Genomic DNA, 14,473 nt, shown 5'->3' with positions numbered 1-14,473 from the left:
TTGTATATGTCATTCTACCTTTTGGCTCCAGACTTTCTAATGAGAAGTCTGCTATTCTGATTGAAGATTCCTGGAATAAAATACATTGTTTCTTTCCTACTACTTTCAGGATTCTCTTGCAACCACTATGGAAATCAATGTGGAGATACCTCAAAAAACTGGGATTAGTGGTCCCATTTGACCCAGCTATTCCCCTGCTGGGTATCTTACCGAAAGAATTTTAAAAATCGTAGCACAGCAATATATGCACACCATGTTTATAGCGGCACAATTTGTAATAGCTAAAACTTGGAAACAGCCCAGTTGCCCATCAACTGGAGCCTGGATAAAGAAGATGTGTTTTTTTTATAAAATGGAGTACTACTCAGCCATAAAGAAAGATAAAGTAGAGTCATTTATAGCTAAATGGGTGCACATTGAGGCCATACTCTTAAGTGAAATAAATAGGATGCACATGTTTAAATACCAAATAATTTCTTTTCAGTGAGAAACTGAAAGTAAATAAGGATCAAAATATATAATAGATAATGTGAAATAGGGGAAAAAAAAGGTCTGAAAGAGAAGTGGTGGGGTTGGGGAAAGGAAAGAATGGAAAGGAAAAAATATGAGAAAAGGAAAAAATGGAAACAAAGTCTTGGTAAATAGGGAGGGGTGGAGAGGTTGAAAGGAGGGTGGGGGAAGGGGGAAAAAATAAGAACCAAGATACATCATGTAAAGGTACAAATTCCCAATGATGAATGTCATCATATTGTATACCTAAATACCAATAAACTTAATGAATAAAAAAAACTTTCTACAGTTTGATGATAATTTTTCTAGGAGAGTCTGGTTTTACCTTAAAGTTTATTGAGAATCTTAGCCGTGTAGATTCATGTCTTTCAAAATATTTTGAACTTTTTAGCCACTTTTTCTTCAAATATTTTTTCTGCCTATGTGTATGTTGGTACTCTTGATGGGACCCTATTGGTCTCTTAGCGCTGTGTTTTTTCTTCATTCTTTCTGGTCCCCAAATCAGGCGACCTCAACTGGCATATCGTTATGTCCATCGAGTCTTTCTTCTGCCTGTTCAAATCTGCTGTTGGGCCTCACATATTGAAATTTTTATTTCAGTTATTATACTTTTCAAGTCCAGCAGCTCCGTTTACTTCCTTTTTAAAATTTGTCTTTTTGTTGATAATCTCAATTTGGTGAACCATCATTCTTTTACTTTAGTTTTTTACATGTGCTCTTTGAGCATATTTAAGATGAAGTCTTTGTCTAGTAGTTCTAATATCTGGACTTGGTCACAGATGATTACTGTTAATTTTCATTTTTTTTCTGTTTGGAACAAACTTTCTGGTTTCTTTGCCTGCCTCATTATATGGGGGGAGGAGGGTTCTAGACATTTTAAGTATACAATGTGGCACTTAGATTCTCCCACCCCCTCAGTTTGTTTTTGCTGCTTGTTGTGGTTCGTGCTGTTTATCTAGTGACCTTTTGGAACTAATTTTATAAGTATATAGTTTCTGCTGTGTGTGGCCACTGGAATATGCTTGCCCAGTTTGGTGGTCAGGAACCAGGGTTGTGTCTCTGGTGATTTATCCCGCTATATATTTATATCTTTTCCAGCCTTTGCCAGGGGGCTCTGCATGCGTGTTGGAGCCTGCCTTCAGTATTCTCCTGGATAATTTACAATTCTTTCTTGGGCTTCACTTGCTGCATGTACAGAGCTCAAAGGACAACCACAGGTGGGAACTTAGGTCTTTCTGAGCGTATGCTCCGGTCTGTCTGGGCAAACACAGGACCTTCTGGCTTCTAAGAAATGCAAGGGAGCCTTTCAATGTCCTTATTCCCCAAAGTATCTTACTCCCCAGCCCTTCTTCCCAAGCTTTATGATTTATCCATTGTTTGCCCCAACAATTATCCCCTGCCCAGTTTAGCACCATTTAATAAGTTTTCCTGCAAGTGTTTTGAACAAATGCACTCTATCCCAGAGAGCCCTGAGTTTGGCAGAATGAAGGCAAACCCTTTATATGATCTTATCAGTTTGCCAACAGACAAATGAAAACATGCAGCCACAGTTGAGGACAGGGTCAGCCCTGCCCCCTCTGGCACCAGAAAGCCACCCCAAAAACTTAGTTTGTTGTCTTCAAGACCCTCACTACTCAGAATCAGCTCAGTGGTGATTCTAAAATGCTTGCCTGATTACTGTAAACTTTGATTGGTGTTCAGAGTTCAGGTAAAGGTGATTCTGACAGTTTTTGCCAGGTTATTCACTATTTCTGTGGAGGGTCGGGTCCTTAGAGTTTTCTATCCTGCCATTTTCTCTCTTTCATCACATTGTTTGAATCTTGACGAGCATATATTACTTTCAGTTTTTAAAAGAGTGACAATATGTCTCTCTTTTACAGAGGTTATTCAAGTGTTAAGGTAATTCATATTTAGCTTGCCAAAGAACTGTATCACATTAGAAGGAAAAGAATCCTGGCAAATTAATCCAGTAGCTCTCCTGATACCAACAGTGTTAAAGAGGGCAAGCTCACCCACAGCTCCCTCAAAACACTTTTGTGCAAGCCAAAGAGATCAAAGGTATATTCTGCTGAATATGGGAGATGAATATTTTAGGATTCAAATCTGTACTGGAAATGTGATGTGAAAGGTATTAGAGAAGCTTTACAGCTCCAATTGGGAGCAAGGTGCAATGGCATGCACCTGTAGTCCCAGCTACTCAGGCAGCCGAAGCAGGATGATTGCTTGAGCCCAGGATTTTGAAAACAACTAGGTAATTCAAACGCACAAAAACAAAAAGAAAGAAAAGTTTAGTTGGATGTATTCACATTGTAGTTATATGAACATTTCCGTGTAGTTGATCAGATCAATAAGAATGTAATAGTTACTCCATTCCCATTTGTCAAGTTACTCAGTTGAAATGTGAAGCTAAACCAACACGAATCTGATTCTGAAGCAACAATTTTTGTTTGAACTCTATTTTACCTGTGTGCAAAGCAGTATGAATTTGAACAAATTATCTCTCTGCTTCACTTACCTTATCAGTAAAATGGGTCTGATAGGTTTGTTATATGGATAAAATCAGTTAAGATTTTCACCAAGTACCTAAAATTAAGTAAATGCATATGTTTGAGGTACAGCTTGTCTAGAGCATGTCTTTTTAGATAGAAAAAGAATCTACAAGCTTTTCAGATAATACCCACCGAGGATAATATTTATTGGTGAAATAACTTTGCAGAGTAGATTCTCAAGAAGAAAATAGGCAGTGTTTGTGATAGCCTAAGTTGGGGACAGGGTGTATGTGTGTATGTGAAGTACAACACCAGACGTTGGTGAACTGCATTCTGAAAAGTAATGATCTGGGGGTCCAGGAGGATGGGCAAACATAGTAGGATATAAGGCAAAAAGATGGGAAAACACAGCTGATAAAGGCACTTGGAAGCTACTGAAGGGTTTGCAACAGGAGAGCCATTTGGCCATTTATATTTGGGCCACATACTATGGCAAAAAAATTAAGGATTGGGGTCAGACTGGCAAGACTGGAGGCAAGAAGATGCCTTGATGACTATTAGCCATTTTCATTCTTAGGTCATAGATGTTGGATGATGAACATTTATTGACTTGTAATAAAAAAGGTATATAAATTCTTATTTTGTAAGAAATCTACTTTTGGAATAATTTTCTCTATGATAGAGTCCCAATTTTAATGAAATCTAAAATTAAGACCCCAATTAGAGAATGGCTCTTCATTTGACACATGACCTCTTTGCTCAACAAAAAGATTCATCACACGTTTCCAGTAAATAATCATCCCTTTCTACTATATTACCTATGGTCTAATGTAGGAAACACATCAGTTTTATTAAGCAAATTAGAATGAAAAAAAACACAACCATATTACCCTGCCAAATGTACTCTGCTAATTTTATAGCTCCTCAGCCCTACATAAGTCACAAAAATATCCACACCTAGGGTAGCATACTAGCCTGAAGCAACAAGCCCTAGGAAACTGGTAAAGAAAATTATGGTTTACCAAGGCAAGTTTGACAGGCTAATTATGGTCTCATTTTATCTTTCCCTTAACTCTTACTTATTTAACAACTGTTTAATCTCAAGTATGTAGAATTTTGTGTTGGTTTGGTTTTTTAGTCATTTTTAGTAAGTAGTTTTAGGAATTAATTGGACAGCTGTCAAACAAGGGACAAAATTTAATCTGCAGTTTTACTGTTCTTTTGCCTCTGGAATATGTTATTGGAATATTTTTTAAACTTAGTGGGGATAAAAGTTTTAAATCTCTACCTACTTGACAGCATGTTCCTTGTTATTATTATGTTTTTATATGTAGACTGGAGTTCTTTGATATTAGCTGAGCACACATGTTACATAAAGTATGATTTTTAATCTGAAATACTGAACCACAATGGCTTCTTAAATACTGTATATTTAAACAATGTATATTAATAATACATGAGTAACGGGCAAATTTCTTTCTGTAAACCAGACTGGGAAAACATTACAAACACCTTCTAAAGCATGAAAAAACAAAGCAAAACAAAAAAACCCCTAAGTACGGTGTATAACTACTTTCTAATTATAATTATTTTTGGATAACTGGAAATTTAACTGCCTTCAAATAGGCATACTTTTTTCACATGTGAAATTGAGATTCTGTAGGCTGTTGCCTGATGGTAAATTCAATATAAATAACAATGAAGAAACTACATATGGTAAGCCTGGGATTCAGAAATTGGCTTTAAGATTCTCAAATAAATAAAGACCTTCTTTGAAGGCACACAGATGTATTAATTTTTAATTTGTTTCTTTTTGATCTCTTAATTACTGAAAAAGATTTATTGGTTAATTTTAGGAAGGAAAGTGTTTGAAAAGTTTTGCCAAATACTGTCTTCTTTAAATGACTGTATGGTAATGAAAAGTTAAGAGGAGAGCCAAATTAGATTGAGTAATTGTTCAGTCATGTGGGTCAAGCTAGCTGCATAGCCTGGTTGTTAGACTGATTGCTCAAATTACATTGCCTGGGGTCCTGCACTTGGTTGGCTGTCTTCTCAGATCTTAACAAGGTTCTGGGAATTTCTTTTTCTGACAAAGTTTGCTTTGTATTTTCCCCTCCCCCTCCCACCTCCAGGATGCTTCATCTACAGACATCAGAAAAGCATATCGTAAGCTTTCACTAACTTTACATCCAGACAAGAATAAAGATGAAAATGCAGAAACTCAGTTTAGACAAGTAAGTGAAGTATGCTATTACTTATATTTGTGTGACAATTTATTAATAATTATGTTTATGGTAGAAATATTAACTTACATGTGGAACAACTCCATTTGAAAATGAAGATACAGTCTACAAATATACATATTTTTATTCAATTTTTTAAATGAAATACATTTTTACCAGCATTTTGTATTATTAGAATCTTGAAATTCTTGGAGGGGCATAATTGTCATAATTTTCTTATCTAAATTATAGCTTTTGCTTTTAAAAAGCATACTTTAAGATAAATTATTACTTGTGCATCTTTCACAAAGTCTTGTTTTGATATCAAGCATTTTTAAACCTCTTTCCCTGCTACCAAAAACATAAAATACTACTTATAACTAAGATTTTCTCAGTTTATTGCATATATGGGCACATAGAGTTTTCTGCATGTGCATTATAGAGCTTTCACCCTCTTGCGTGATTTCTTATAGTTGAGAGTATGTTTATTTTAAAGTAATGCTTCTGTTTTAGTTGGTGGCCATATATGAAGTTTTAAAGGATGATGAACGAAGGCAGAGGTGAGTGTTCATTTGTACTTTTGAATTCTGATGTTACAGTTTCATGCCACAGCTTTCAAAAGGAAAGAATTAAGTCTCATTAAACACTTTATTTATTATAAGTTAGTGTTTTTGTTCCTGCCAAGAAATGTTATGTTTTACAAATATTTGTTTAGAGCAGCATTAATTTCTATTGAAAATATTCACTAGGTTGATTCAGAACTTACAGACTTTAGGATCATGAGTCATAACGTTAGTAAGTTCTGCTTCATTAGATAAGATTTTTACCGTGGCTGTTTATGCCCTGGGAAATACAAATACCACTTGACTTCAAACAAATGTCCATTCTTTTCACTGTGTCAGTAACAGCTCCTGTATGGGCCTGGTGGTCTTTTTCCCCCTCTGTTTCTTAAAATTAGCCTGTTAGCAATGGGCAAGTTAGTATACTTTCTTGATTGTTTCTTCATTCTCAAAATAACCCAATTTGTGAGAAAACAGATAAACCTGTAGAAGAGAGGAAGAGAATATTCACCTCCTTCTGATTTCTTTTGCCTCCTTCCCCTCCTTCACTCTGCTCCAGTGATTCTGTGTTTAGGGCTCACCCACGGGGACGGGGCAGCCCTCACTTCCACACTCCATGAGCCTTTCAGAAGGGTGGCCATATGTTTGGTGAGTAGTTCACAGTGCCAGCAGCTGAAGAGGAGATCGCCTAGAGGCTTCTAACTCCTGCAGAAGGTGTGGAATACAATTACAGGGGTTTCAAAGTTCTTTAAGTCAGGCCCACAGTAAGAAGAAATACGTTTTAACTCAAACTGGAAAAGTTTCACAAAATGCTTATTGCACATCATACAGACTGATTGTTCTAGTCTGGATTCTACCTAGTCTTTTTTTTTTTCCTTCCTCAACAATGTTGGTTGTGGTCCCCAAGAAACCAGTGGCTACAATCTAAAATTTGAAACTGTTGCTGTATAGTAAAAAGAACACTTATAAAACAAACCAAAAAAACCCCCAGGTATTTGAGATTTAAGCCTAAGTCAACTTGTGTCTGTCTATGGGGCAAATGTATCTTAGAAACAGAATGTTATGTATGGCATTCTGAATCTTTCTTCAGCTGTATTGTCTGGAACTATTCTGTATCTTAAAACGTTAGCTACAGCTCTTGATTCTCATCTGTTTTAATTTGAATACCTCAGTTTGTCAAATTGCAAAGCAAGGGTTCAAGATACTCTCTTGAAGTGTTTTTGCTTTATAACGAGGGCTGGCATTGATCCAGGTACCATAGCAGACATTCCTCTGGTTTGAGCTAATCTCTAATATTGAGAGAGTCCTAGAAGTGTGTTGAAAGAAGTGTTGGTCATTCTGTGCATATTTTCTGGTTGCTTTCTTTCAGTGAGCCCCTAGTTTTGTTTCTCACAAGGAGAATGTGTCTGTAAAGGTAGCTTTATTTAGTCTTCCAACATCTTTGCCATCAGATTTTGTCTTTGTATTGGTTGGTATCTTTCTTAGAAGTCAGTAAACTTTTTGACAATTTATTTCACTTACTGAAATTATTTTGATCTTTTTAGAGCAAATCACTTCCTATGTATAAATTATTTTTTCATTAACAGACTCATCTAATATTGTCTCTGTATTTATCTTAGGATTATTTCCTGTGCATTTATCTTAGGCGTTGGCAGAAAAAATGGATCTGACAGTTACACAAACAGCAGTAGTATTTATACCCCTTGAGGCACAAGTAACTCTATGGTAACTGGTTTTCCTTGAGGCAAAAGTCTTAACTAATCAAGCTGAGAATCACTCCTCTAAAGCTGTGCCTGAGGCCAGGTGACCTGTGAGTGTGTATTTAAACCTATAAGAGAAAGGCATTTCTGCAGACAGTTACCTAGGGTCCCTAATTCCTTTTAATTAGCAAAGTCAGCTTTATCTTCTAAAAGAATGTCATCCTATATTAGTATTAAAAATGCTTTTTGCTATCATAATTATTTGTCCTAAGTATTCATTGAATAAGTGCTTTTAAAAGTGTAACCTTCCAGGAATTTGCAATTTGGAAAGTTGGTGTAAACATGTTCTGTATTTATTTCCCTTACATATAGTTGTGCTTTCACTGAAATGAGATGCATTATTCACATTTTAACAAACTGGTTAACCTTTTGTTCTTTTCTTTTTTCTTGATAACCCTTCTTTTAGAAAAAAGTTTTATTTTCTTTTGTAACAGCCTTATTTAGATATAAATTGCATACCATAAAAGTAAACTGTTAAGTGTGCAATTCAGTGCTTTTTAGTAAATGTACAGAGTTATGCAAAACATCGCCACAATCCAGTCTTTTGAACATTTCCATCAATTCAAAAAATTCCCTCAAACCCATTTGTGGGAAATCCTCACTCTGATCCCTGCCCTAGCCAAATACTTACCTACTTTATGCACCTGTAAATTTGTCTTTTCTGCACATTTTATATAAATAGAATTATGCAGTGTGTGGTTTTCGTATTATTTTTGAGGTTCATTCATATTGTAGCCTTTTGCAGTGGTCCATTCTTTTTTATTGCTAAATAGCGTTCCATTTTGTGGCCCTACCACTTGTTTGTTCACCAGTAGATGGAGCATTGGGTTGCTTACACTTTCTGGTGATGATGAGCACTGCTGCTAAAAACATTCACATATAAGACTTTGTGCAGACATACGCTCTTATTTCTCTTAGGTGAATTCCTAGGAGTGCAGCTGTGAATAAACACTTAACACTGCCCTTCCCCCTCCCCTAGAGACACTGACTGTAGCATGAAACTAACAGGTTTTCCTGGTTAGTGTAAGAAAACCTAGCATAGCAGCCTTTCCTAAACTCCTGAGCTAGCTTGCTTAGTTAACAGAACAGTGGTCCAACTATGTTCCAACAGCACACCTATAATCCCAGCACTTGGGAGGCTGAGGCAGGAGGATCAGGGTGAGTTCAAGGCCAGCCTGGGCTACATAGTGAATTCAAGGCCAGCCTGAACTACACAGTGATACCCTGTTTCAAAACAAAACAAAACAAAACAAAACAAACACATCTTCCAACGTAAATTTCTATAAAGTCAGTGCCCTGACTTTAAAAGTCCTGAATGCCAGTTGTTACGTATTTACACTGGATTGTGCTTTCATAATATTAACCTATTTACTTTTACTTAAAATCTATGTGATAAATTTTGACCAGTATTCTTTTGCTAATCTAATTTTTTTGTTTTACATGTTACTGTATTTGTAAAAAATTGGATTTTTTTTAGTTTGCAAAATTGTTTCATTTATAAATACAGTTGAAAGGATTTTATCAGCCTTGATCTGCCAAAAACTTTTATAAATCCATTACCAAGTTATTCTAATAAGATTACAGATTTTTCAGATCATAATAAACATTAAAGTGAGAATAAGAAATCTTACCTTTGCACCTTCCCTAATTTGGAGATAGGAGACACCTATTATATACGGTATGTAAAGTGCCACGTACTGCAGTTTTTTACATATGTGTGTATTTTTAAAGAAGTGTGAGATCAATTAATTTAGTATTATTTCCTGTTTATGATCTTTGTGGAAGTGATTTTTACTGGAAGGTTTGAAATGCCACCTAAATGCATATTGTGTTGTCATTTAACAAGCTTTGTATGATAGAAAATTCATAATTTAGGTGAGTGGTAGAATTATTTATTCATTTTCATAATACACAAATTTTCTATTTTATGTATTTCATTGCTATTTTATATTTTAAATTATGCTAATATTTTAAATTTAGATAAATGCTTATGCTGGTAATTCAGAATTTTTAAAGTTCACTTTTTTCCAGTACTTATGTTAGGCTACATATGTTTGATGAATTGCAGATTCCAATAGGAATTCATTAATAATTACACAATCATTGCTTTATGTTTATTAAGTACATCTTAAGAAAATCGAATGAAATAAACATAAATTAGACCATATGTTAGATGTGTGGAACTGATCACTTAATGTTTTAATTTCTAAGAAAATCTCTTTATATTCGCAGAGGAGTTGTTTCATTGGTGATATTTTCATCATAGAGATTTACTTCTGAGTATCTTATAACACATTTATACATTCATATATTCTGGATTTAACACATTGTTAAAAGCACATAGTTTAACACATAGTTAAGACTATAGTATATATTTTTATGGTGCTGGGGAAGCACAGTTTATCAATCTCAGTTACATAGCATTTTGATAGTGTCATGTGCTTAAATATTAACAAAATATAATAAAGTGATGTTGTAAATCTTATGTTGTCAGCACAGTGTTTTTCCTTAAATAACTTAGGAAATTAGTGTCTCTGTATTTTAAGAAATGTATTTATCTTTTTGGTGTTTCATCAAGAAAGCAGTAATTTATGTTTTAACAGCAAATATTCTAAAAAGCAAACTATAATGGATGCAATCTTCCCTTAAAATGGCTAGTCGTGTAAGCCATAATGTTCATTGATAGTAAAATCAATAGAGCATTGATTCTAAGCTTAATTCTTGGACACTGTTGTTCAGAGTGGCAGACATAGCCTAGTAAATACCTGGTTGTGTTTAATGTGTTTAGTGCATGAGGTTTCGCAGTCTTGAATGGTTGTGCACTAAATACAATTTATGCATGAGGTAGAAAAATAGTAGCTATTCACACATACTTAGCATTTTCAGCAATGATGGTGATAAAATATTTGATAAGAGATTCTTAACTAAGCTCAACTGTGCTGTTTTTGGATACATTTATATCTGAAACAAATTTAATACTTAGTAATGTTATATGGTAGTTGTCTCCACTTTCTGAGGTTTTAAAAATTAATAATAATACTTTTTACATGAAGTTATATAATGAGAAAGATTTGCTGAAAATACGATTTTTATCTTCATCCTTTTTTCCCTCAACAAATCTGAAACAGGATAAAGATTTAGAATAAATTTGGGACTTAACATTCATTGGACTTCATTCAAATGTTGTAATCTTGTGTTATACTAATTGAAACCTTTTTACTTACCTATGTCTAATTTAAAATAGCCAGTTTTTAAAAGATAAATTTAAATAGTGATTTTTGAGTACAGAAATGATAGTTTTAAATGAAGTCACAGCATGATATCTTGAAGTTACTATTCAAGAACTGCTACAAATGTTGAGAAAGAAGACTATTTAGCTTCAAGTAACAGTATGGTTGTTACTATACAACCATATTTTAATTTGTAGACTCTTTTGCAGTTTGGCATTTAAGAGTTTAGCACTATTTAATGTCCTTTGCTTTTAATATTTGGTTACTCTGATCTAATAGTGTTATTAATAACCTAAGTCAATTTAAAAGTCAAGTTTTAAAATTTGCTAATAAAATATATTTTGCATTAATAACCAGTGTTGTTCTACTGAAAGAAGAACTTGCCTGTATAAACGCTCTGCTTTATTTTTTTTTTAGCGTATCTCCAAGGTATCAATTTAATAACTATCAAAGTAGCTACTGCAGTTGTTGCATTTAAATTGATTTACACGTCAAGACTGGCAGTTTAGCAGCTGCGCTATTATTCCTAGATCGGTCAATTTACTTGAGAAAAACCTACTACTGAGTTCTACTGACCTGCCTGACAATATAGGCCCTATTTCTATTCCTGTAATTAAGCCTGCGACTAACTCAGAATATTTTTAATTAAAATATTTTGGTCAATGTGTTGCACCAAATTAGGCCTTTCAGTGAAGATTTAATTCTAGAAATAGTGTGATTAGAATATTTAATGAGTTGTGTTCAATTAAGATTAACAGGTTGTGTGTGTTGAACATACAGTGTTTGTGTGTGACCATTTTGAGTTTAACAATCATAAATGTTACTCCTTGTTTTTAACCTTAAAAATATTTGCCTTAACTGACAAGTACATTTAAATTCAGGTGAAATTTTATTTTAAAGTCTTTTCTAGCTTGATGATACCAAGAAAGATGATTAAAATGCATTACAGTTAAAGCTTTTACTTATTAATATTCTTCCCTTCCAACAAAAGCCAAAAATGAGGAAATTACTACTTAAATATTTACAAATAATTCTATTGAGAAATCTGGCATAAACATTAGATGTTTCCTCACCCCGTTCTAGTTTTGAAAGTTTTTGTTTTCTAAAGGAGAGTGAGCAATACAAAATCAAAAGGCTTTTAGTTCATTAAAAAGCTTTGAAAAAATAATGTATATAAATATTTCAACCTTGAACCACTATGAGAGTAGAAATAAAAGCACTGACTAAAATTTGAATCCTGAATTTGATTCAGTTAATGTGTAATTCATGGTTTCAAATAGCTCTGATCTTGATTTTTCTCCTGTTTCTGACTCTATAGTGGAGTTTCCCTGCAGAGTGGTAGACAGGTAGGTCATAGGTAGGGCCTTCAGGGTAAGGTGTTATTCAGGGTCATACCCTTAGGTGCTGTAACACAGGAGATCTGGGATCCACCATGTTTACACTCACTATGCACCTTCTCCAAGGTGGTCAGCAGCTGAGCCACGTGTGGTGCTTTGAATTTACTACTACACAGTGCAGTGCTGGTAATCTACATAAATGTTATCCTTTGGGAGAATTCATTTCCTCTTTCTTCTTTGAAAATATAGGTATAAGTGAAGTTTATTTTGTTTTTGTTTTTTATTTCAAACTCCCCATGAAAAATTGTTATATTTGCTACTGTAGGTATGATGATATTCTGATCAACGGACTTCCAGATTGGCGACAGCCTGTGTTCTACTACAGGCGGGTGAGAAAAATGAGCAATGCTGAGCTGGCATTACTCTTGTTCATTATTCTCACAGTGGGTCATTATGCTGTGGTTTGGTCAATCTACCTGGAAAAACAACTGGTGAGTATTGCTGATAAGTTGCATGATCTAGCCTCCTTCATTTTATTTGGAATTTAAGACATTTATTTCTCAAGTGATGAAAATTTCTGTTTCTCTACATATACTCCATGCTAATAGTTTTTTATATTCAATAGTATTTGATTTATCTATAACTCAAAAACAACCATAAATAAGAAGAAAATATTCTTCTTTTAAAAAATATGGCATTTGATTTTTCTGTAAAACTTTGTGAAAGTGTAGCTATTTAGCTGGAAATTAGAAAGTAGAACCATGCTTTCTTAATTATCATTTTCTAAATATAATTATTATTTAATGTAAGACTTGTTCGAGAAATTTGTCACTGACCCTCATATAATGAATATTTGCTTTTAAAACATTTTAATTAAATAAGATTTAAAATGAATATATTTTATACCTTCAGAGACCAGTTCATTAAAAAATTATATTTTTCTTGATCTAATGTGCTGCTATGTAGTTTATTCTGGTATGAATTTTTATTTGTATACTAAAGATAAACATATTTGTCAGTGTTCATGAATTAGCATCTGTTTACTTATTCCTTTTGAAGTGACATTATTAAAGTTGCATGAATGAGAAAAAGTAAGTTGAATGCTTTCTCTTCTTAGAAAACTTTGATTGCTATGGAGATGCACATGACTGACAGTGCCAAACTTCGTATGTGTTTAAGGCTTGGATACCATGGCAACAGTTATTGTGAAAGATTGATGATTTTACTTAATCATGTTGGACCCTACATACATTTGCATAAATGTTCCTCTAAAGTGTTTACCCTTCACGGAAGAGTCTTGATAACGTTTGAAGAGCACATGTTTAATGATAACCTGTAACCATAATTCTTTCCACATTAAGGATGAACTGCTTAGTAGAAAAAAGAGAGAAAAGAAGAAAAGGACAGGAGGCAAGAGTGTGGATGTATCAAAACTTGGAGCTTCAGAAAAAAATGAAAGGTGGGAGTAAATGAAAATATTTTATGATTTGAAACTTTTAAAATACCTTTATATGTATATCCATTTCAGATTGTTCTCATTACATCTACACTACATAAATACTAATGCACCATGGTTTAATAAGATAAATCCTAATCTTAGGTAAAACTCCTAGAATTTTCCTCTCTTCATAAAAGATTTATACATATATTTAAATGATGTAAAATTTTAATTTCTTGTAGTTTGAAGTTTTGTACTGAACTTTAGAAAAAAATACTACTAGAAGAATCTCTTAGCTCAGGAGTAACAATATGTAGAGAGGCCGTGATATGCAGTACACTCAAAAAGATACCACATTTCTTCTATTGATTCATAGAAAGAAGTAAAGGATTTAAATAGTTCACACAGCAGGGCATGGACCTGATCAATGTAGGATAGAGATCAGAGACTATTCTGCCTGTCTTCTATTCTGATGACATCAGTGAGTAATGCTTCAGTGAACTGCAAATGACATTGATTTTTATGTATTGGTTTGTTTATGCTACAGTCTTCATATCTGGTTGTCAGCACTTGGGAACACTTTTGAGTCTTTACCAGCTGAAGGAATCATAAGGTTTAAGAATTCGTTTTGTAGAAGTGATGAAAAGCCCAGGTTAGAAAGAGGGATTTTGCATCCTCATTTTTATAACTTAACTAGGAGCCTCCTTCCCCAAAGTTCTAGCCAGTATTCTGTTCCTTGCTTTATATATTCCATTTGTTGTAGCTATTACATTTCATGGTAAAATAAGTTGGATTGTGATAACTGTCATAAGTATTTCATTGAGTACTTTGTATTTTGTTATTGGCGAAATAGGTACTCAAAAAAGAATTCATGAACTTTTAAAAAATGTTGTTTCCCAACTTTCTTAGAATATTTTGCTGATTTGT

General features: G+C 33.9%; 1 protein-coding gene across 1 annotated transcript in view; it reads left to right on the top strand.

Annotated features, from left to right (window-relative positions):
* Dnajc1 (DnaJ heat shock protein family (Hsp40) member C1) overlaps nt 1-14,473 on the top strand; it is a 192,625-nt gene that overhangs the window by 67,941 nt on the left and 110,211 nt on the right. Inside the window, exons 2-5 of the mRNA XM_004859936.4 lie at nt 5,132-5,233; nt 5,735-5,781; nt 12,434-12,599; nt 13,470-13,567. Coding sequence (XP_004859993.1) covers nt 5,132-5,233; nt 5,735-5,781; nt 12,434-12,599; nt 13,470-13,567 — 413 coding nt within the window. The remainder of the gene's footprint in view (nt 1-5,131; nt 5,234-5,734; nt 5,782-12,433; nt 12,600-13,469; nt 13,568-14,473) is intronic.

This window comes from Heterocephalus glaber, unplaced genomic scaffold, assembly GCF_053883595.1.
Source record: "Heterocephalus glaber isolate CG9 unplaced genomic scaffold, H.glaber_assembly_v1.0 deba00000768, whole genome shotgun sequence".
NCBI classification, from domain to species: Eukaryota; Metazoa; Chordata; class Mammalia; order Rodentia; family Bathyergidae; genus Heterocephalus; species Heterocephalus glaber.
This window is presented reverse-complemented; position numbering and strand designations above follow the sequence as displayed.